Raw genomic sequence first — 25,391 nt, 5'->3', positions numbered from 1 at the left:
CGTGCTTAAAACTGGAGGAGAAACAGAATTATAGAGACTCTCAAAGTACTCTCTCCACGACATACTTGCTGGTTACAAAAGAAAATAAAGCAACCTGGCTGATGCCACCGGAACCCAGTGTTCACGGTTACCTGACCACTCATCGCCACATCTCTCTTGCTAGGCTATTCTGAAAATATTTCTTCTGAGGCATTCTTGCCAAAAATGTACAATCTACATTTAATCGTGAAAAACATCAAGCAAACTCAAATTAAGGAACAAACAAAATAGGCCAAAAAAAGTCCTATGCTCATTTTTGAAGAGCACAAGGGCAAGACACAGAGGAACTGCTCCAGGTTGTGACTAAAGATCTCCTGCACCAGGAATTTGCAAGAAAGGGCATTATTGGAACAACTGGCAAAACTTCAACAATGTCTGCAGACTGGATGATAGTATTATATCAATGTTAATTTCCTTTGAGAACTCAGTTATGGTCATATAGAATGTCCTTATTTTTAGGAAAAGAAAACAAGCATTTAGTGTAAAGAGGCACTATGTTTATAACTTAGTCCAAAATGGTTCAGGAAAAATATTAAACATAAATGGAGACAAATGAGGTAAAATATTAACATTTGGGAAATCTGGAAAAAAGTCTACAGGAATTCTTTGTACTGTTCTAGCCACTTTGTTTTCACCTCTGTGTATACTCTACCCACATTCTAAGTAATGAAAGAGAAAAGGGCATTTTGAAAATAACCATCCTTTAAGTTATCTGCTTGGGTTTTACATTTTGACTGGAGATGTGGGATCTCTACTTGGCATCACCATTTATATTTAAAGACCAGAATAGAGGATGCACAAGTTACACAGGCCAGGGCCTGTCTACCCCAGACAAGTGACATTTACAACCACGTACAAACTTCTAAGTACTTACATGCAGTTTTTTCCCATAATATGGAAAATATTTTAAATCTATAACTCCATTGAAGGGGTAAGTTGACAGAGTTGCTGTGTTTTCACTCTAAAGTAGAAAACAAGAGAAATTCCTTTTTAGGTCACAAAAAACAACTTAAAAATATAAAAGCAGTATCAACTGTATATAGTAATCCTACAATGCTGTTCCAATTGCATTAATTACATTTCTGAGAACAGACCTATTAATCTTGATTTGAATTCTTTGACACAAACTGTCTGGACTCTTCTTACATTTCCTGATACAGCCTACATGCTTTTCCCGGAGAATCCCTTCTAACTAAGAGTCAGAGCTGTTCATTCACTGTCTGAAAATCTATCTGTCTTCCAACTACCAAATGCCAGTTTCTCCAGCCACTGATAGCAGGAATACAGCAGTCTGTATGGGACCAATGAAGTCCTGAAAGGATTTAAAATACTGTGCTTCCAGACTGTAAACAATGGCTGCCATACTATAGAATGCAGGATTCAGGCTTGGGAGGCAGAAGGTCCCAAAGTTTCCTGTGATTAGTAACTGTTAGGGTAGCCAGAAGGGGAAACTATTAGGAAAAATTTAAGGTACTCCAAGCAAAGCTTTTTTTATTTTATTTTTTTAAAACTCTTCTTAACTGATTTAAATACCCTAAAATTGAGCAGCCTGGGTGGTTCAGTGGTTCAGCACGGCCTTCAGCCCAGGGCTGGGATCGAGTCCTAGAGACCCAGGATCCTGGAGACCTGGGATCGAGTCCCACATCAGGTTCCCTGCAAGGAGCCTGCTTCACCCTCTGCCTCTGTCTCTCATGAATAAATAAATAAAATCTTTAAAAAAAATACCCTTAAATTTATGAACACACGCAAAATCAAAGTCCTGAAATTTACTGAATCATATTCCATATATTTAAACTAGTAAATGTGAAAAACCATCCATAATCCAACTCATTCATGCTATTATTTCTATTCTTCTTGATAACAAGAATTCTCAGGTAACACATTACGAATGGGATTAATTTTAATGACTATAACACACAGTAGATGACTAAGATCAGTGCAAGTTTAGTAAGCATGAATTAAAACATCAGTAAATGCTTGAATTCTAGTTTTAAATGCACTAATTTCTATTTTTGAAAGCACACAGGAAACACTATAGCAAAACTATTATCTCCTCTAAGAAGTCCTACTCCACTTCTGCAACTCCAGGAGTAGCACATGTAACAGACAAGAGAGCACAATGTAGAGTGACAATACCCCACAAAATGGGCAAGTTCTGATGATCCAGGTCAAACATAGGTGGGAAGAACAGGAGATAAGACTAAAAAAAATCATAGAAACCATTTCTACCCTACATTTGTACTCTGTAAAGAAAAAACAATCATTGTGATGAGTGCCTTTCTGTATTAATTGCTTTTCTCTTAACACAGCTTAATTCACAGAAGTAGATGTTCCCCCAAGATATAAAGGTTTTCTGTGGATTACTGGTACTTCTAGCCAGACACCACACTTATATTGACTTCATTTGGGCCCAACAGCCTTCTCTGGGCAGGATCAATTACAAAGAGGGGGAACTGAGGCTCAGTTAAAATCACATGCTCAAGATCACCCAGATGTGACTCTTAACCGTTCTCTTGGTTTGTACCAAAACCATAATGTTGGCAAGCTTTTACTTGTACCTTCTGTAAAAATAAACATTGAGAATTTATGAATATTGAAATGCATATCTGAATAATGATACTTTAGGGTGAAGCATAACTGTCATAGTTTTAAAATGAGTGTATTTTCTTTTACACACTCACCACCCTTAAAAGACCTGAACACAAACCAAATGTTCTAAGCAGTGGTTATCTCTGAGTAGCATTTACCAATTCTTTTCTCCTGCATTTTCCTAAATGAATATTCCATCTTTTGCAGGAACCATCTTTTAAATTAAATGCCTAGAAGCTTCTTTTAATTATTTTGGTATTTTCAGGACTTTTGTATAAAACAAAGCCAATCAAGAATATGAGATATAGCTGACACGTTGTGTTTTGGCGACAGACAGACAGGCAGGCAGACAGAAAGAATATGAGAGATAAAAAATGTATTACATAAAAAGTCAACTAAAGAATTTAAAGAACACTTGATATAGACAAATGTAATGGCTAATAGCCACTAGGATGGTCTACAGTAAATGTTACCCTCTGCTCTGCAGAGCCACACCTCTAAAACATATGCATTCCATCTGATGACTAGCCTAGAAGTATAACGAAAAGTTTTACAAACTTTCTAAAAACAAACCTATTCTACAACTAAATAAACAAAATCCCCATCTACTTCGATTATTTTACGTACTTTACACACAACTCTTCACACATGGACAACAAACTGAAATCTGAATCATCAACCACGATTTTTCATGAACATTTCCACCAACTATTCTAGAAGCAAAGGATACACGATAGATAAAAATCCATGTAGAACCCCAAGAAAACAGTTACGTGGAGTTGTTTATACTGGCCAAAGGTTTACAAAATTGAAATCTTAGGAGTTTAAAGCTTTTGCCTTTGTGGCCAAAATGTATTTTCCTTTCTTAGTAGTGTTGGCTCCAGAGAGCCACTACTCCAAGCTTATCTGTTTAGTCTGCTCACATGCAAAGGCAAAAGTTCCTGCCTACAGGTATGCTGTCATGAAATTAGCACTTCTCCCTGGCTGAAGTCTAGCACATAAGCCTTGGGAACTTTCTATTGGAAAGACCTGCAAGCAAGGAGGAAAAAGTTACTTTTTCTAAATGTAGCTTGCAGCCATATGTTTTCTTACCAGATGAGAGAATATGCTTAGCTTTTCAGAAGTATTTGTTTAGCAAGAAAAGCTCAGCTTAATGTAGCATCTGGTTGTAAGTAACCTACTGGCTGTGTCTAAGAATGTCAAATGAACTGCCGATGGTTCACACACATATATTCCAACCTACATGAGAAACCAGAATTTCCTGGCTTTTTATTCTAAACAGTGAATAAATCCTCAAAAGAAATTAAGGATACGCTAAAGCAGAAGTTCTCAAAGTAAGAGCCTGAGACTATCCCCATCACCTGGAAAGTTTAGTTAGACTACTGAGTCAGAACTTTGAGAATGGGACCCAACAAGCGATTCTGATGCAAGAAAGAATTTGAGAACCACTGAGCAAGAAGTTTCTGCACAGGGCAGCCCGGGTAGCTCAACGGTTTAGTGCCACCTTCAGTCTAGGGACTGATCCTGGAAACCCGGGATCGAGTCCCACGTCAGGCTCCCTGCATGGAGCCTGCTTCTCCCTCTGCCTGTTATCTCTGCCTCTCTGTGTGTGTCTCGTGAATAAATAAAATCTAAAAAAAAATAAAAAATAAAAAATAAAAAAAAAATTATAAGAAGTTTCTGCACAAATAAAATCTATTCATGGCTAAAAGAATATAGTTTTCATCACAAACAACTTTTAAAAAGATTATTGAGAGAGTGTGAGAGAGGGCGTGCACACACACACACACAAACCAGGGTGGGGTGGGGGGAGGGAGAAGCAGACTCCTCACTGAGCAAGGATTCAGACTTGGGGCTCAATCCCAGGACGCTGAGAGATCATGACCTGAGCAGATGCTTAACCGACTGAGCCACCAAGCTGCCTCACAAACAACTTTAGAAGTGATTTTCAATGTAACATTTCAAGTAAGATACTTTTGACAGATTTGGGATTGGAATGCTAAATTTTGTACAATAAAATTAAATTTAGAACTTAACATTTTCTCCTCAGAACTCTTACCCATCATTTATATATTTGTCTTAGTTGCACTTGCAGCATGGAGAGAAAACAAAAGAAGTTATGAGATGAAAACTGCATAGCACTCTAGAAAAAATAATAAAGTAGGGATAAGAGAGAAAAATACTGCCTCAAGGAAAATGTACCATTTTTCATGAAATCTCAGATGCCACTGATGCACACCAATTTACCTACTATTAATAAAGAGAAAATCTCATGATACGCTAGTAAGACACCAACAATTATAAGGCCAACCCCCATTTCAGTGTTATTAAGCTAGGAAAAAAGTGAATCTCAGAATCAATGAAATATGGTATATGTAAATGTAAACACAGTGTCTATGAAATCCATGCACATGGAAAACTTCTTTTTGAATTACCATTTGCAAATAAAAAAGGGCTCTACACCCAAAGTTTGGTGGAATTTTATTCTTCTAAGACTAGCACTACAGAGGACTTTCAACATGTGACAGGAGGGAAAAATGACTAAAAAAAAAATCAGTTTTAAAATACTAAGATCTATTAAAGCTTTAACAGAAGCTGGGTTAATTTTTTGAATACTAACCTTTGAAGTACATTCTATCCTTGGGATTCCTTGAGGTTTCAATCCAATTATCTGTGGTAAAGAAAAACTGATTAACTGAAACATCACAAACATAAATAAAAGAACTTCCTGTTTTGTTGCTGGGGACCCAGGAGTGGAAGGATTGAGATAAATACCAACTCTGTGTATTAAAACCTTGTTATGTCTGCCTTTTAATTTTATTTTAGAGGGTTAGAATGGACTTTTCAATAAAATAATCTTACCAGTTAGCTGTCTTGTTACTGTACTGGGGCAATTTAGAAAAATCAGTTACCAAAGAACCAAGTAAAACATAGTATTGCACTCTGCTATCCTTAAAACAAGAAACAAACAGAAATCTTTAATGCAAATAATAAGAATTGCAGAACCACAATAAAATGTTTTCATGAAGATTTATCAGGTCAATCCGCCAACATATGTTTCCACAAGGCTTCCATGGAGCCTTACCATATCTTACATCTATCTATTCCACAACATGCATGTTGGGGAGAATCCCATTTTAAGATACAGCACTATTCAGTTCTGCATAATGAGGCTACTTTCATGTATGTAGCAGATATAACTAACTCTGTATGGGAACAGACATTTATTCATCTGTTTTGTGGGAGGATCTTTTTATGTTTTAAATTTATATGCATTTTACATGCAAATGCTTGTAAAATGTAAATATTCCTCCCAAAAGATAAGTTTTGTAGCAATCGAAATATCAATAGCAGTAATGATTCTTGCCCATGTGATGACTTTGGAACAAAGATGAGCACTGAACATTAATAAAATCATGATTTTGGGCATGACAACCAGAATACTTATCCCTTGAAGAATTAATCTATGCCTAGATGCACATAACTAAAAAGGGAAAAGTTGTTTTACTTCCCTAATCCATGATTTAATGAACCAGTCTTAGTTTTTTTCTGTATTAATTTTCCAAAGATCAATTATTATCATGGCTAATCTCATATGCAAGTTACCCACAAATGAGATAAAAGAGTTGCCAGCTTTCTAACAGAAGACACTAAAAGCAGCAGTGGGAAAATATGTACATACTCTGTTCATTTTCACAAGAACACAAGGACTTCCTCTGGAGTAGCCAAAATCTGGATCATCCACACCACTGCATGCTTGGAGTAAGGTAAGAGGAAACCGACATGCACTATAAACTGGACCCTTCTGTTCAAAAAGTGCTCCATCAGAACAGGCTGTGAGATTCTTCTGTTCTTCTGACTCATATGCTAAAAAGTAAAGATACATGTGCATAGATCAGTCAGAAACAGACTTTAAATAAAACCAGGGACATCCCATCCGATGGACAACACTTTTATTTTTTGACAACACTTTTCAAAGACAAAGACACTTTCAAAGACATTTCCTTAGAATGATCCTAAGGAAAAAATGTTGTTTGTTCCTTTAAAGGTTAATAAGCTTTAACAGTTCTGTTTTTTTTTTTTTAAGATTTTATTTATTTATACATGAGAGACACAGAGAGGCAGAGACCTAGGCAGAGAGAGGAGCAGGTTCCATGCAAGGAGCCTGATGCGAGACTTGATCCCCAGACCCGGGATCATGCCCTGAGCAGAAGGCAGATGCTCAACTGCTGAGCCACCCAGGCATCCTGCTTTAACAGTTCTGATGTTTGTTTGTATTCAACCATGGTAAAAAACTGGATTACAGATCACTGTCTTTTGTCACCATTAGGTGGCGCCAGCCATGGCCATAGTATTATTTCAATGCCTCCTATGCTCATGGCCCAAAAGATAGTGGGGACAACTTGTAACTTGTCATATCACCATGTTGTAATCTGAAGCTAATGTAATATTATGTGTCAACTATACTCCCATAAAGAAAATACAGTGGTGAGACCACAGGCACTGTGGCTGCCCTTATGGTGGATTTTACAGTATAACAGACCTTACAAACAGACATTAGCTCTAATAATAATAATGGAAGGGCCTAAAGAAAAACAGTGCTATGGCAGTATATTCTGGAGGGACTAAAACAAAGCTGAGCGCCAAGGGGTCCCTGTGAGTTAATGTTAACTTAGAGAAGGTTTTTTTTTTTTTTTTTTTTTTTTTTAGCAGAAACAGGTAACATCTTAGATAAACTCAAGTGATAAAGGAATAAAATGGTCACAACCTGGAGATATGAAAGAAAGGAGAGGGAGAAAGACACAACAGGTTTTTGGCTGTTTGCTCCATACTGGCACAGTGTTAGGCAAGAGTGGCACAACAGTGAGCAAGCCTGATGTGGTCCCTGCCCTCTATGAATGTGTTTATTGAAAGACGCTAAGAAAGAGTTAAGATACACTCCAACAGTACCTCCCCCTAAGAACTACTGGGGTATGGGTACAACGGGTACCAGAAAGAGGCCACCTAAAATGAATCCAAAACAGGAACAAAATTTCAAAGTAAATGCATTTATTAAAAAGTGTAAAGATCTTTCCTTTGGGGAGAAAAACTATCAAAAATCTTTGGTTTCATCTTATATTTATAAAAAATTAGGATATAATTGGAATTATGTACTCATTTAAAAGGATTCAAATATTTGGGAGATGGAGTTAAACTCTACAACACAATAGGTATCATATGACATTCATCGCTTCCTTTTTGACTTTGGTGGCACAATCATAAAGATCATTTTGCAAGAAATATTCAAGGCCTTCCCAATTTCCCCCAAGGGTTTCAAATGCATAGACCTTTTGGTATAGGTCAGTTCATCAGTTCAGTTTTGTATTATGCCACCTTCCACTTAATGCAAGGAGTTGTAATGATGAGAGGTCAGATTATGAAGAACCTCCTCCCTCCAACTCCAAGGCATGATGGGACACAGATCAATGATCCCGGACAGAGTAACATAAGAGCCCTATACACCTGAAGAAAGCCTAAAATAGGAAGGAAGGAAAGGAAAGGAGGAAAGAAACAAAGAAGACCTGAAAAGAAAAAGGTTAATTTGAACAAAATGAAACTTTAAATTTTAAGTGGTATCTATTGGGGAAAAAAAGGCAAATCTTTTAAAAAGAAATGCTACCTTGCTAATATGAGAAAGGCTTTCCTAAAACTCAGCAATAACAACTGAAAGTTAAGAGGCGAGGGGTGAGGCTTGAAGGGTTAAAGAGTTAAAAGACCCCAGAAAGTATAATACAGTAAAAATAGAAAATGAGAGCAAAACAAGAGATCCAAGACCCAACTAACAGAATAATTCTAGGAAAAAAAAAACAACACAGAAAATTGAGTTGAGGAAATTATTAAAGTAGTAATAGAAGATAATTTCCTTGAACTGGAGAACTTAAGCCTTTATCATGAAAGATCCCCATCAAGTTACCAGTAAAGTGATATTTTAGAGACTGAAACCAAAACAAATTTTAGAACCCAACGGAAATACATTTAAACACATTTTCTTTTTTTCTTTTAAGATATCATTTATTCATGAGAGACACAGAGAGAGAGAGAGAGAGAGAGAGAGAGAGGCAGAGACACAGGCAGAGGGAGAAACCAGGCTCCATGCAGGGAGCCCGATGTGGGACTTGATCCCTGGCCTCCAGGATTATGCCCTGGGCCAAAGGCAGGCGCTAAACCGCTGAGCCGCCGAGGGATCCCCAGAAATACATTTAAAAGCAAAATTTAAAAAACAGCCTTGCAGGAGAAAAAAACAAATACAAAGGAACTAAAATTCTCTACACAGCTGAAATATCACCTATAAATGCAGAATTAGGTTATTTTCAGAAATGAAAGGACTCAAAATTTACATTTCATGTATCTTATGAAGTTACATAGAATATACTCCATCAAAACTAGGTGGTAAATTCAGAAAAAAATCCAGAAGCCAAGAAACAGTGGATCCAACAAAATGATAAAAGGGAGTCTCAAAATGACAGCTGAATATGTTAAAGGCCTCACCAGTTACCATACAAACTATGGCAGGAGAAAGGCTCTGAGTTTTCCAGAAAAAAAGGGACTCGAGGATACCTCAAATGACATTGTACAAATAGAGAAATCAGAAGAGTGTCTACAGATGACAGAGTAAGACATAAAGACTATGTATAAATAACAAAACTAAAAATAGTAATTCAATTAATGTACTGAGTGGAGGCGGGTGGGAGGGAGGGCTGAGGCATGTGAAGTAAATTCTCATCTCTCATGGCAGGAAGTAAAGACAATGCACAAAAGTGATAAATCAAGAACCATCAGGAAACTATAATATTTAGAGATACAGAAAAAACCACTGTAAGAGAAAGATCAAAACCATGAAGTTCTTTCCCACTGAACATGTATCCAGAATCCAATTACAACGTCCACTGCTTCTCTTGCCACAGCACCATTCTACTCATCTGGATTAGTGTAATGGCCTCCTAACTAGCTTCCCCCCTATAGTCTCAAAAAAGCAGCCTGAATGATCCTTTAAAAATTCAAATCAGATGATATTCCCTGCTTAAAAACCTCTAACTTGGTCAGCATAAAAACCAAAGAACTTAACAGCTTCTAAGGACCTACACCACCTAGTCCTTTACTTCCCTGACTTCCATCTCCTACAACTCTCACCCTAGCTTATTTCATCTAGCCCTTCTAACTTCCTTGATAAACCCTGAACACATTGGACACGGTAAGCCTCAGGCTAGTTCCCTTATGTTCAGATCCTTCCTCAAGGGTCACCTTTCCATGAGACCTTCCTGGACCACCCTGTTCAAAACTGTAACCCTTCCCACTGCTCCCATCTCCCTCTCCTCCACAGCACTCATCACCTTCCCATGCACCACCGGATGACAAGCTCCATGAACATTTTTCTTGTGTTCACGGATAGAACTTAGAAGAGTGCTTGACACAAAGAAGACTCTCCAAAAAATATTTGTTGAGTAAATTAACAGAATTGCAGCTAAAAAGGAATAGGATGGAAAACTGTTTTCATTACAGACCTTTCTTTACTACTTGATTTTTAAACCACAGATTATATTTTCACAAAAACACCTTTAAAAAACTATCAAGGGTGGGGGGCTGGGGGAAAGGGGTGGACTGGGTGGCTCACAGCCTGGTCCCAGGGTCCGGGATCAAGTGCTGCATCGGGCTCCCTGCAGGGAGCCTGCTTCTCTCTCTGCCTATGCCTCTGCCTCTCTGTGTCTCTCATGAATAAATAAGTAAAATCTTAAAAAAAAAAAAATCAAGGGAAAGAGATTTAGAAAGACAGCCAAGTGGATGGTGTAGGATCAAGAGGTTTTTGATTTAAGATTAGAGGAAGTGGAGGACTTCCGCATGCTGACGGGAAGGATCTAACAGAGATTAAATATATATGAGAAGGAATAGTAAATAATGCTTCCAAGACACTGAAAGCAGCAGCTCCAAAAAGCAGGACTGGTACACATGACCTTAAATGTGAGGAATGGCATCAGAGCAGGAGAAATACCAGACAAAATGGCTGTAACTATTGGTTTGTTTTACTGGGAATGGGGAAACTGGTGGAGTTCCTACCACTTGAATATTTCCATTATTTCTTTAAGCAGAAAAGCAGGTTATAGGTGAGTTATAGGGGGAACGGTAACAGGTTAAAGTTTTGAGTAGAGGTTGGAAATAATCCTTTCAGAGGATTATGCAGAGAAAATTCAGTGGGACTACCAGGCAATAGAGCGGTCGACTTGAGGGAGGTGGTCAAGTATTCATAGCACTGATTAGTCCTGAGGAAGGTCTTCAGCAGCCTGCTCAGGGGGAGGCTTAAAGAAAGGGCTTCATTCAAGAATTATATGGTTTCATCTAGAAGAATTATGTGGCTTTTTCCAGGTGCATTATCTGACAGGTATGGGATTTTAGACTACTGGCAAAACTAGAAATGAGAAACCATGGAATAAGCTTGGTAGAAAGTGAAGTTGAGGCTGGGATAAAATAAAAGGGTAAGTGAGGCAGCAGTCCCCATGAGGTAGAGGAATAGTTGAGGGAAAGTGAAACAGGCAAACTTGCAGGTTATATCAGGAAAGCCTCCATCAGTCATTTTGGCAATGGGGTCCTACATGTTTTAAGGAACGAATGTAGATATGTGTGCCTGAGGCCTGAGGAAGAGGTGATGTGATCAAGAACAGACAGGCCAGAGCATGTCATGATTATTCATGTGCATGTTAAAACTACAGAGTTAAGTTAAAAAAGGAGGAAAAAAACTGAGCTAGGACGACTACTGGAAAGCATTACAGACTGGTAACTCCAAAAACCAGAGTAGTAGATATTTGGTTTTGTTTTTTTTTTAAATGATAAATACCATTCCCTGTCTCCTCCACAAGTACAATGGATCCAAAAGGTTCAAACATTACTTTATATAATTTAGTTTTGCTTTATGAAATAGTTTTTAATGTAGATATAATTCTGTCTCAATAAACTTGACTCATATACTTACTTACTTTAGAAAAGTCAAATCATCTGCCCATTAGGCTTAGACCCCTATGTCTTTCCGTAAGTTAGAACATGCTCATGACTAATTATAAAATCTACTTCCAAGTCCTCTCAGTTGACTGTGTTTAACAGAAAAGAAATAAAAGGTAAAACAGATTCTAAGATGTTTCTAAAAGCAATCATTATTTGGTATTAGTTTCTCTAATAACTAAAATCTTTTACCATGCCTTAAGAAAACATACTTACGTTTCAGAAACTTCCTAAGGTCTTCAATGTACCCTTTATAGGACTCCGGATCAGATACAGTGAATGAATATTCCAATGCAGTTACTGGTTTTGGGAAAACTGTAAGTCCTACAAAGAGATAAAAAAAAAGGGGGGGGAAATTAACTGCAGCAACTTCCCTTCTTTCTCCTTGCTTATACTTAAAAGGGCAGATCTCAGTAATTGTATAAAAAAACGGTGTTCATGGGTATGCTAAAATGATCAAGAACTTCTGATTATGAAGGCACAGATATTTAAATGAAAGAATTGCAAACCTACAAAATCATCTCAGTTATCAGTTAGAAACCTCCCCCAAATTTGATTATCTACAGTTAATTATAATTTCTCTGTTCCTGACTTAAAAAGATACAAATTTTAGTATGTACTTCCTACATTCATTTTTCTACCAAATATTTTTAGGTTTTGCTGATTTGCTATTAAATAGGAGAAAAATTTTAGCAAATCAAAGTCTCTGCTCTTTTGTCATTCAAATTACAACTCTATGAAAACATAAAACTCAATCAAAGAGGCCTATACAATTTTAACTCTGGTTAAATATTCTTCCTTCAATAATAAACACTGTTCTATAATCAAAATGGGGTTTTCACATATTGAATATAGAATATAACCACCAACAATTTCATGTATCAGGAATCTACAGCTGTGTATATAAAACATGCTGAATGAGTTTATGAAAAGAAAACGTAAGCATATTTATCTGTAAGAAAGATAATCAGGCTTCCAACTTTAATATAAGCTTTCTTTGTTTAAAAAGCATTAGATCTAGGGGTGCCTGGGTGGCTCAAATGGTTAAGTGTCTGACTCTTGGCTCAGGTCATGACATGCCCGGTCAGGCTCCTCGCTGCCCTAACATACTCTCTCTCAGATAAATCAATCAATCTTAAAAAAAAAAAAAAAAAAAAAAAAGGCAAAGCATTAGATCTAGATTATTATTTTAGGCTTGCACCCAGACTTAAAAAAGTCCTAAAATTTTCACCAGTCTCAAACATTTCCCATATCACAGTTATTAGAGATGCTATGTTTTCCACTGAATCTGAAAATATACAAATAACAAGGGTTGTTTTAGTTTCCATTTAAACTGCTCACAGATATCTAATTATTTTGTTTTCTTTTGTTTTTTAAAAAATTCCAGTATAGTTAACATATAGTGTTACATTTTAGATTAGATCCAGTTTCTTTTAAACCCTAAACTTGCCTGTGTTGGTTTGCATGAATTTTGAGTTAAACTAGATGCAGTGCTACCCACATACAACAAAACAATGTTCCTAAATGGCAGAGCAAATCTCAGTCTATATTCAGCCCCAAAGACCTCATGATTAAACTCCCCATTCACCTACATCAACATACCAGAGATCACTTGGATTTGGATAATCTCCTATGCCTGACTGTCCATCCACCACAAAATCTCTATAAAATCTAGAATAACTAAGACTTTTTGTAAAAGCATTTAATGAAAGAATAAAATATCTTACTGTCCATTATATTAAATGACCATCAGTATAAGTCTGAAATTGTTTTTATTTTTAAGGTTTACAGCAGGAACAAGATAATATCCTGTAAGTAAAAAGGTAATGGAATTAAGGCAGCTTGCATATAACTATTAAAAATACCTAACTTTAAGAAAAACCCAAAATATCCATATTTTTAAAGATTTTATTTATTTATTCATGAGAGACGGGGGGGTTGGGGGGCAGAGGGTGAAGCAGGTTCCCTGCGAAGGCAGGTGCTAAACTGCTGAGCCACCCAGGGATCCCCAATATCCATATTTCTAAACTAAAGAAATTTTAAAGAAAAATACGAAGATATCTATGCTTTATACAAAAGACTATATTCCTTTACATGACTAATGACTAATTTCTAAGGGAATGTTTTAGCCTTTCAATTTGCAAAAACTTTGTATTAAGACCTGAAAGTCTAAAGCTGAATTTTTTAAAAAAAGATTTTATTTTTTTCAAGTAATCTCTACTTAAGGTGGGGCTTGAACTTCCAATCCTGAGATTAAGAGTCATATGCTCTACCGACTGAGCCAGCCAGGTGCCCCTAAAACTGAATTTCTGATACCAGTTACTTCTCAGACCTTGCTTAACAATACTCTTGGACCCCTGGTAACTTGCTATTTAACAATCAATTTGAAACTCTTAAGAAAAAAACTATGGTAGGCGTGTATGGTACAAGCACATTTTTGACATGGTATGCTTAATTCCTCCAAATAAAGTCCTGCCTTACCCAAAATAAAGAACATCAACATAATGTAAAGACTACAGTAAAAAAAAAAAAAAAAAAAAAAAAAAAAAAAAAGACTACAGTAACTCCTCTATCTCTTTCCAATTTAAACCACTGGAGTATGAGACTTTGTGTGCATAATGTGCATGTTTGTCAGGGTATGATGATCAATATGTGTTCATGCTATGTGGATGTATAGGTTACTTATATGTATCAATTTCAAACTAGCATTTATTTTACTGGGTACAAATAATATTGAAATGATGTCATTTAAAATTAAAACCAATATAGTCAATGCAAAACCCTCAGTATATTAAATACCATATATACTGTAGAAAATATAAGTAGAAAGAAAAAATATTAACCCATGACCCATAACCCTTTGTAAAGAGAAAATCTTAACAAGCTAATGTATATTCATCCATTAATATGTACACGTTATGTATGTGCATATATATTTATTAAGTTAAAGATAAGACTAAGTACTACAGTATAGTTTGTTGGGTTTTTTTTTTTAAGATTTTATTTATTCATGAGAGACACAGAGAGAACAGAGAGAGAGAGGCAGAGACATAGGCAGAGGGAGAAGTAGGCTCCATGCAGGGAGCCCCATGCAGGACTCTTCCTAGGTCTCCAGGATCATGCCTTGAGCCGAAGGCAGACGCTCAACCGCTGAGCCACCGGGGCTGCCCTACAGTACAGTTTTATTTATTTATTTATTTTTTTTAAATTTTTATTTATTTATGACAGTCACACAGATATAGAGAGAGGGGCAGAGACAAAGGCAGAGGGAGAAGCAGGCTCCATGTACCGGGAGCCCGACGTGGGACTCGATCCCGGGTCTCCAGGATCACGCCCTGGGCCAAAGGCAGGCGCCAAACCGCTGCGCCACCCAGGGATCCCTACAGTACAGTTTTAAATAATTTTAAGGGACTCAGTTTGAAATTGTGAATTATTTTATTACTTTTGTTATTCACGCAATTATAAATAGTTTAGTATTCCTGAAATAGACTGGATCAAAGTCACATAACTTAGCAAGAAAAATATAGAATTAGGTTAGATAGGGATACCAGGGTGGCTCAGTTCATTAAGCATCTGACTCTTGGTTTCAGCTTAGGTCATGATTTCAGGGTTGGAGATTTCAGAGCCTGCATTGGGCTCCTCCCTCAGTAGGGAGTCTTGAGATTTGCTTGAGATTTCTCTCCCTCTGCCCCTCCCCCCAATCATTCGTGCACGCCCTCTCTCTCAAAATAAATCTTAAAAAAAAAAAAGAGAGAGAATTAATCTAGGTAGAAGAAAACAGGCCTACCATTAGAGATGAGGGGAAAATGAGCATAAGCTAGTTAAATAAAATACTTGGTCAAATAAACTAATGATGTAAATGACATTAACTAGTGATTCCTGATGTTTACACAAATATTAGCAGCAAAATAAGGGAAAGTCCTTAGAATAAAATGTTCCAAGAAAAGATGGTTTGGGAAACTGGTGCCATTTGGCTGTTGATAAGGCTTACAAATCCATGCCCTGAGCAAGGATCTAGATCAGGGCTCCTCAGCACTGGCACTATTGACATTTTGGGCTTGGTAAATCTTTGTTGCATGGGGGCTTGTCCTGTGCATTGTAGGATGTTTAGCAACATGCCTGACCTCTGGTCACTAGTAGCACCCCTCCAGTTGTAACAACCAAAACTGTCTCCAGATATGACCACAAGGCCCTGGGGGCGCCAATCATTGTTGGATGAGAACCACTGCTCTAGAAAGAAACCTCCCTGGATCCCTGGGTAGCTCAGCGGTTCAGGGCCTGCCTTCGGCCCAGGGCGTGATCCTAGAGACCTGGGATCGAGTCCCACATCGGGCTCCCTGCAAGGAGCCTGCTTCTCCCTCTGCCTGTGTCTGCCTCTCTCTCTGTTCTCTCTGTGTGTCTTTCATGAATAAATAATTTAAAAAATAAAATAAATAAAAAATATATTTAAAAAAAGAAAGAAATCTCCCATGACATTCCTTCCTTCCCACCCTTCCTGCTATCCACCCCCCCCCCCACGCCGTTCTCTATTTCTCTATTATCTCTAGTAGGTGTTCACATTTTTGGGGAATTACATATATTGGAGTTTTGCATATTGTTATCTTCTTCTATAAAAACTGCCAGCACCTTGAGGACAAGAGCCATGTTCAACAAAGACAAAGCTGGCATTCAAAGACTGTTTAAAAAAGATGAAATCAGGCAGTAGAAAATACGATTTAAACAAGTGTTTAAGATATTTTCTGTAGTGGAGTATCCTGGAAGAATTTTTTTTTTCCTCCCAACAATCAGTGGAAAAGAATTAAACACAGTAAGAATATATACCCATTTTATTCCCAATTGATGATGATTATTTAATTTTTTTTTTTTTTACCACTTCCATGTTAAGCAATTAAAGATAGGAAGCTTGTTATTTTACAAGACCAATGCTCTGGCCCAAGCTAGAGCTAAACTATACACTTTATAAGTAAATTACTCAAGACAAAGTGAAATGGTACACAATATTCACAAAAGCCATTTATAACTATATTGGTCATATTTGGCTTCACTCTAATTCCCCATATTAATTCCTGCTTACTCCTGGCAAAGGACTCAAGATTTATCAGCTCAGGTCCTTATATCAATATGTAAATATTATAGGTATTCAGTATGTAAATATTAAAGGTCTTTATATCATTATGCAAATATTAAACAACAAACAAAAATCAAAAATTTCACACTAATCCCAAAGTTTAATTTTTACCTATGTAAGAAATATACAGTGAAGATAAGGTATAACCAAAAAAAAATTTTTTTAAGATTTTTATTTATTTATTATGAGAGTCACAGAGAGAGGTACACAGAGGCAGAGGGAGAAGCAGGCTCCCCGCAAGGAACCTGATGTGGGACTCAATCCTGGGACTCCTGGATCACTCTCTGAGCCAAAGGCAGATGCTCAATTCAACCACTGAGCCACCGGGGGTCCCCCAATTTTTTAAAAAAGACTTATTTTGAGAGAGAGAGAGAGAGAGGAGAGAGAGAGAGAGAGAGAACGCGAGTGCAGGTGTGCATGAGGCTAAAAGCAGGGGTAGGGACGGGGGGGGAGGGGGAGAGAAGCAGACTTCCCACTCTTGATCCCAAGATCCCCGAGATCATGACCTGAGCTGAGCCAAAGCCCAGAGGCGGACGCTTAACTGACTGAGCCACTCAGGTACCCCAAAGTAGAACCAAATTTAGTTAAAAGCCACAATAACTGCAATATAATTACCTGGACTAGGAATCTGGTCGCGGTATTTTGGAACTTCATCATTCAGTGTCTGAAGCATGGCCCACATTGTGAATGAGAAGAGTGCAGCCAGGAAGCCATAAAACACTAGATAGAAGAGCAATATCAAACCTGCAAAAGAAAAGGAAACTTGGGAAAATTGGAGACACACACGTACACTGCACGTGGGGGACCGTGAGGGGCAGGTTAAGGAAACAAACCAAATGTCATGAGGCTACGGTTCCAAGCTCTGCCATGCACACAGCCAAGTCTCCATACTCAGAACAGTACAATCTGCCCAAGCAGAGGGTGTTTCGGCAGGCATCATCTACCCATCCCAGGACCCCGCATCTCCACAGATGCTTCCAAGGTAGACAGCTTCCACAAATCATACTCTGGTTCAAGATCAGAGATTTAACATTCCAGCACGTAGGGGAATGTTTTCCAAATGAACTTGATGTCCTCCAGTGAGATAAGGATGATTTTAGGTGGAATAAAACCCCATTATGCACATGTTCCTTTAAGTCGCAAACAGAAAGGAATTAGTACTTCGATCCCATATTTCACAATAATTATTTGTATAAATTTAAGTTTTATAAAGTAAGTGGACTTAACAGCCAGGAAATGTGCACAGAGGCAAATCATGAAGATGGTATTCAATGAATAATGTTTAGGAAACTCTACAAGTAGAAGGCTCATGCAAAAGCAAACAAAGGACAAGACCAGAAACAAGTGCCCCAACCAATGGGACTTCAAAACTCCACTGCTCAGCACAAAGCAATAGTTGGCATACCCAAGTTTCAACATCAACATCTTTTTCCTTCACAATCTGGAAACACTAAAACAAGTCTATCCTAAGCCAGTGGCTTATTTGGGGGAACATCTAAAATCATTTTTCTCAAATGTCTATATTCAAAGTTCTAACATCAGAAGTGGTTACCATCAAGATTGTATATTAGAATATATTGGTAAAGTCACATATTTATATTTAAATGTTAAAATTGATCAAAAGATAATAAATTCCCAGATACAGCAATAGTGAAAACATTTAATTCCCTGGAACTGAATTAACATCAGCTTTATTTCCCCGTCTTAACAATATACTTGTTTATTTGCCTGACTCTATTACCAGCAGAGGGGCCACTGCAGAGGTTCCTACCTAAAATAAATGGACTCCAATCATCCATCCCCAGGTAAGGATTAACTTCAGTTTCTGAGATTTCTGTAATAATATATTTCTAAATATATCCATTCTTTACTCCCCAGAGAATCGCTCTACCAGGTTTTTCTGATTTTTCTAAAGACCCCATGACCCCAAAACAGACTATGCCACAAGCTAGGTAACTTTTATTTCTTAAATGTGAGCAGGACACTGCCCAGCCCTTCCCACTTCAAGTAAAGGCAAAATAGTTACAGCAATTTCATCTTAATCTAGACTAGCACCCACCCATCCTCCCTTGCCCCAATTACCAGGAGGCCAAAATAGGGAGCGAGAGGACAGAAGGAAGAAAGGAGGACAGCATGTCACCTTCAGATAGCATCACTTCCCTACCACATACAGCGATCCTGTTGCAGAAAAAGAAAAGGAAGACCAATCTCAAAGAGGTGCTTAATTTACTACAGAGGGAAATGAAACACATGCAAAGCCGAAAGGCTAGTTTAATGAGATATAGGAGAAATTATTCTTTCAGATCTAGATGTTTATAGGAACTAATAGATAAATCCTCCATTCAACAGACTAGGGTCCACAAATACATAAATGTAACAAATGTGGGCTATGTTCCACACTATAAAACACTACAGCAGCAGGCAGATTGAGTCATGGTAGTTTGTTGATGCAATAGTGAAGTTTGAAACTAAAGTGCTAAGAGTTTAATTATTTAGCTGTGTTTTTAAGTCATCCACAAATAATACTATTTTCAAAATCTGATTTCCAATTTCTAGGAAAAATAATGTAAATGAAATCAATAAAAAGTTACATATTGAGTAAACATAAAACAGACATGAACAAGCTATATCCAAATATGCTTTCTCAAGAACCATTACATAATGAAAAAAGTGTTAAAATTTCCTATAAAGAGATATATTCATAAAAGAGATATACAAACTGAGGTGCCCATCGGTTGAGCATATGACTCTTGGTTTGGGCTTAGGTCATGATCTCTGGGTCAGGAGATTGAGCCCTGCGTCAGGCTCTGCACTCACTGTGGAGTCTGCTTGGGATTCTTTGCCTGTCCCTCACCCTCTGCCCCTGCTCGCTCTCTCTCTCTCTCTCTCTCTCTCTCTCTCCCCAAATAAATGAATGAAATCTTAAAAAAAAAAAAAGAAGGATATACAGATTAATAACCATGTCCCACATCTGATGCTATATATTAATGGCCATTAAGTTGATTTTGAATGTAAGGAGTGTAGAAATAAGAACATAAGTGATTTCTAGCACTAAAATGAGTTTTCTCTACTGGAACATTTACTAAGACCTAAACCTAATATTTAAAAATTAATCTCACTTATAAATATCATATATGAAGGACCACTCATAAGAGTAGCGACAATTTATCAACTTAACCTTTTTCCTACTAAGAAAAACAAAAGTTGGGATATCTAGGTGGCTCAGTGGTTGAGCAACTGTCTTTGGCTCAGGGTATGATCCTAGAGTTCCAGGATCGAGTCCCACATCAGGCTCTCTGCATGAAGCCTTCTTCTCCCTCTGCCTAAGTCTTTGCCTCTCTCCTTCTGTGTGTCTCATGAATAAATAAATCGTTAAATAAAATCATTACAGAAGTTATAAATTACTGCTGTCATATACAGTTCCTCAGATGCAGTTTGCTGATAGGCTTAACACATAGATGGGGATCAAATTGGGGCACCCTGGGTTAGCAATGGATGGTGAGATGGAACCTGTTCAGTGTGGCATGTCTGTGTCAGTTCTAGTTAATAAAAGCAGGAAAAAGTAAATGAAGCTTAAATAGTGATTTTATTACTCATGTTCCTCAGCTTACAATCCTTCAAGAATTTCCGTAAGTCATTAACCAACTAAAGAAACTAACATGCACAAAAGTCTGAAGAAACATCAGCATTTTAAATAGTCTGAGGTCAGCAGAATTATAATCAAAGCTGTTTACTCAAAATAAATATCAAATACCAAAAAGCTTCATGTTATAATTGGTGTTTTTGCATTATCACATTGTTCTAATAGTATATATAGAAGCACAACAAATGCTACTTCTGTACTTACACTCAGATCTAAAGGCACATAAGAGAACTACTATCGAATGGCTAAAAACTGCCTTTCTCTAACACAGGAACTGACTCTGCTTTTCATTTCTATTCCTTGAGAAGCCCCAACTTTTAAATCCCTTTCTTCTTTCTCATTTTATTTTTGTTGACAATAGGACAACAGATGGAGCAGGGTGGGTATATGCATAGGCTATGCAAACTTAAACTCAAATCCTGGCCAGACCACTTTCCCACGGTGACCTTGTACCTACTCCCATTCGAAGAGAAGGGGTAACAGTAGTATCTAATTATTTACATTATGGAAAGGAAACTAAAAGTCAAGAAATCTCACGACATAAAAAACTTCAGGGAGGAAAAAAAGCCAACAACTATCTAGAAACATTTTTGTAATGATACTGCAACTGGACTCTAAGCTAAATTCAAGGTTTAAATCTTAACGGAATCAGTTGCACTTAACTCTCAAAAAATGTTTTCATAAATGAGGTTTGTTAATGTGAAGTCTATAAAAGAAACTAAGCAGCAAAAAATCAGGCCATGGTTTACTCTATGTCATTCAGGGGAAAGAGAAATGGATCTTGACCAGACACTTTGTTTCAACCCCACTGAATGTTCAACAATCCAGTTCTTGCATCAACTGCCCAGCATAGCACAGACTCTACTAGCTCAAGGCATGACCCTCCACAAGAATGCCACTCACTTCAGAAGCCTCTTGAACTTCTAAACCAACTGGCTACCAATCTGGGAGGGCCCTAATGCTCCTTCAAGTTTGAGAATTTGCTAGAATGACTCAGAACTCATTAAAGGGCTATACTTAAGATTACAGTTTTGTTATAAACGATATACACACACATACAGTGTAGCGTCTGGGAGGTAATCCATTTTTTTAAAGCCACCACTGTCTAAACCAAAGTCCTGAAGACTTGCATCTATGTTTTAAGAATTTTATAGTTTTAGGACAGCCTGGGTTGGCTTAGCGGCTTAGCGCCGCCTTCAGCCCAGGGCGTCATCCTAGAGTCCCACATCGGGCTCCCTGCAGGGGGCCTGCTTCTCCCACTGCCTATGTCTCTGCCTCTATGTCTCTCATGAATAAATAAATAAAATCTTAAAAAAAAAAAAGAATTTTATAGTTTTAGCTTTTATGTTTGGGTCTTTGCCCTAGAGTTCATTTTGTAAAAAAAGGATTTATTTATCTATTTTTTTTTTTATTTATTTATGATAGTCACAGAGAGAGAGAGAGAGAGAGAGGCAGAGACATAGGCAGAGGGAGAAGCAGGCTCCATGCACCGGGAGCCCGACGTGGGATTCGATCCCGAGTCTCCAGGATCGCGCCCTGGGCCAAAGGCAGGCGCCAAACCGCTGCGCCACCCAGGGATCCCTATTTATTTTTAAAGATTTTATTTATTTATTCATGACACACACACAGAAAGAGGCAGAAACATAGGCAGAAGGAAAAGCAGGCTCCCTGCACTGAGCCTGATGTGGGACTCAATCCTAGGACCCCGGGATCATGCCCTGAGCCAAAGGCAGACAACCACTGAGCCACCCAGGCATGCCTGTAAAAAAAATTTATAAAATAAATAATAAAATAAAATAAAATAAAATAAAAATATTAACTAATGGTGCTTGAACTCACAGCCCTGAGATCAAGACCTGAGCTGAGAACAAGACCTGATGCTTCAGAGTGCTGGGGTGGCTCAGTTGGTTGTGTCTGCCTTCAGCTGGGGTTGTGATCCCAGGGGTCCTGGGATTGAGCTCCATGTTGAGCTCCCTGCTTGGCAGGGAGTCTGCTTTTCCTTCTGCATCCCTGGCCCTGCTTGTGCTCTCTTGCTTTCTCTCTCAAAATCTTAAAAGAGTCAACACTTAACCAACTGAGCCACCAGGCACTGAGTTCATTTTTAAAAAATATTTTTTTAAGATTTTATTTTGAGAGAAGCATGTATGAGAGTTGGGGGAGAGGAAGGGGGGGGGAGAGAGAGAATCTTAATTAGACTCCATACTGAGCACGGAGCCTGACCTGGGGCTTGATCCCACAACCATGCAATCATGACCTGAAATGAAATCAAGAGTTGGACAGCTGGGCATCCCAGGTGGCTCAGCAGTTTAGTGCCGTCTTCGGCCCAGGGCCTGATCCTGGAGACCGGGGATCGAGTCCCATGTAGGGCTCCCTGCATGGAGGTTGCTTCTCCCTCTGCCTGTGTCTCTACCTCTCTCTGTGTGTCTCTCATGAATAAATAAATAAAAAATCTTAAAAAAAAAAAAACAAAACAAAACAAAAAAAGAGTTGGACAGTTAATGGACAGAGCCACCCAGGCATCCCGAGTTCATTCTTATATATGGTATGAGGAAGGAACTGGACTTCGTTGTTTTGCATGTGGATATTCATTGTCACAGAACCACCTGTTTAAAAAAATTGCTTTTGCGTGGTTGGCTGAAAAAAAAATCATTTGTTTCCCATTGAAAGAGTGACTTTTTTTTTTAATATTTTATTTATTTATTCATGAGAGACACAGAGATTGAGAGAAAGGCAGAGACACAGGCAGAGGGAGAAGCAGGCTCCACACAGGGAGCCCGATGTGGGACTCGATCCGGGGTCCCCAGGATCACACCCCGGGCTCCAGGCGGCACTAAACCACTGCGCCACCAGAGCTGCCCGAAAGAGTGACTTTTCTTAAACTAATGGACATGTACCATTTTTGTAATAAAAATATGTATATATACACATGCAGTCATATTTTATATATTTATTTTAAAAATTAAACAAGGGATCCCTGGGTGGCGCAGCGGTTTGGCGCCTGCCTTTGGCCCAGGGCGCGATCCTGGAGACCCGGGATCGAATCCCACGTCGGGCTTCCGGTGCATGGAGCCTGCTTCTCCCTCTGCCTGTGTCTCTGCCTCTCTCTCTCTGTGTGACTATCATAAATAAATAAAAAATAAAAATAAAAAAAAAATTAAACAAGACTAAATAGCCTGCCTAAGATTAGCCTACCAGTGAGGGTGACATTCAGACCGTACCTCTCCATGTGTTACCTTTACCTGGTCTGCTCTCCCTGGGAGCCTTCAGTTGTTACCTTTTATTTTTTTAAGATTTTATTTTTAAATAAACTCTACATTCCATGTGCTACTCAAACTTACAACTCTGAGATTAAGAGTTGCATGCTCGGACTGAGCCAGCCAGGTACACCAAGTTGTTACTTTTTATTATAATCTAAACTCCTACTGTCTGAAAAATTTATCATTTAAGCATTCTATGTTGCTCCAGGTGATAGAAATTTACACAGAATAAGATCTGTTCCTTCTCTCCAAGAGTTCAGTTATCACAAGTGACAGACATATAAACAAAGAATTACAGACATCAAGGGTTAGGGAAAAAAAAAAAAAGATAAAGAATGAACTGTCTCTAGCAGGGAGAGGAAGGAAAGGGATTTCATCAGGCCTCCCAGAAATAAGTACGTTGGCTCACCAAGGATGGAGAAGAGGGGGGAGCTCTGAGTCAAAGACCAGACAGATGACTAGAGGACTCCATAGCAGGAGCAGACACATTGAGTTTAACTTTGCTCCTATCCCTCAATATATACACTTGCCTCTGGCATTAAGCAACTACTAACAGTAGCAACATCTACTTTGAAGTGGGAGAGGGAGTATGGATGCTTGGGCTGGAAAACCTGGCAATGTCCTGGGTAGGTTGGTAAAAGCCTGAAGCAGAAGAGAGTCCCCATACCTAGACCAGTCTTGGTTAACATATGTATGCTACCTACATCCCCTATTTCTGTAACTAGAAAGTCTAAATACAAAGAGGAGGAGCACAGAGCCAATAATCCCCAAATATTTGAGAAAAATCTAATCTTTTTTTTTTTTAAAGATTTTATTTATTTATGCTTGAGAGAGAGAGAGAGAAAGAGAGGCAGAGACACAGGCAGGGGGGGAAGCAGGCTCCATGCAGGGAGCCCGATGTGGGACTCAATCCCAGGTCTCCAGGACCAGGCCCTGGGCTGAAAGCGGCGCTAAACTGCTGAGCCACCCGGGCTGCCCGAGAAAAACCTAATCTGATAAAGTACACGCTCAACAAAGAAAGTAGCTAATATCCAAAAGAAGTGGGTGCAAATAGAGCAAGAAGGAAAAAAGCATTAAGTATATTTAAAATACAGAGTAGAAAGTGAAAGAACAATTTTAAAAAATCAGATCTCACATTCTGATTATTAAAATAAAAACCTCATTAGATAAGCTGAACTGGAGAAGAGTTAAACTCCAAAGAAAAATTCAGACACTAGGGACGCCTGGTGGCTCAGTGGTTGAGCGTCTGCCTTCAGCTCAGGCTGTGATCTCAGAGTCTGGGATGGAGTCCCGTATCGGGCTCCCTGCATGGAACCTGCTTCTCCCTCTGTCTGTGTCTTTGCCTCTCTCTGTGTCTCTCATGAAGAAATAAATAAAATCTTAAAAAAAAATTTCAGACACTTAAGAAAACAAAAAAGCTAACCAAGACTAGGAGAAAATTTTTACAGAACGTGTAACCAACAATGGACTTCACTTGCCTCTAGAATATGTAAAGAACTGTTACTACAAAACAAATTTTTCAAAAATGCACAAAAGTTTTGAAAGAAAATTTCAGCAAAGATGTAAGGATTACAAAAAATAAGCTCATGAAAAAGTGCTCAACATCACTAGTCATCAGAGGAGGGCAAATCAAAACCACAATTAGCTGCCACTACAAACTCACCAAAATGCTAGAAAACCTAGGGACTGACAATACCAAATTATGGCC

The 25,391-nt window shown here is 38.2% G+C and overlaps 1 protein-coding gene across 1 annotated transcript in view; it reads right to left on the bottom strand.

The window, feature by feature from the left end:
* ATP1B3 (ATPase Na+/K+ transporting subunit beta 3) overlaps positions 1-25,391 on the bottom strand; it is a 44,328-nt gene that overhangs the window by 1,695 nt on the left and 17,242 nt on the right. Inside the window, exons 2-6 of the mRNA XM_055321505.1 lie at positions 17,399-17,527; positions 11,872-11,979; positions 6,311-6,495; positions 5,249-5,299; positions 914-1,000 (exon numbers count right to left, since the gene is read on the bottom strand). Coding sequence (XP_055177480.1) covers positions 914-1,000; positions 5,249-5,299; positions 6,311-6,495; positions 11,872-11,979; positions 17,399-17,527 — 560 coding nt within the window. The remainder of the gene's footprint in view (positions 1-913; positions 1,001-5,248; positions 5,300-6,310; positions 6,496-11,871; positions 11,980-17,398; positions 17,528-25,391) is intronic.

Source organism: Nyctereutes procyonoides, unplaced genomic scaffold (genome assembly GCF_905146905.1).
Source record: "Nyctereutes procyonoides isolate TBG_1078 unplaced genomic scaffold, NYPRO_anot_genome, whole genome shotgun sequence".
NCBI classification, from domain to species: Eukaryota; Metazoa; Chordata; class Mammalia; order Carnivora; family Canidae; genus Nyctereutes; species Nyctereutes procyonoides.
The sequence above is the reverse complement of the archived record's forward strand: the minus strand, read 5'-3'. Positions and strand labels throughout refer to the sequence as shown.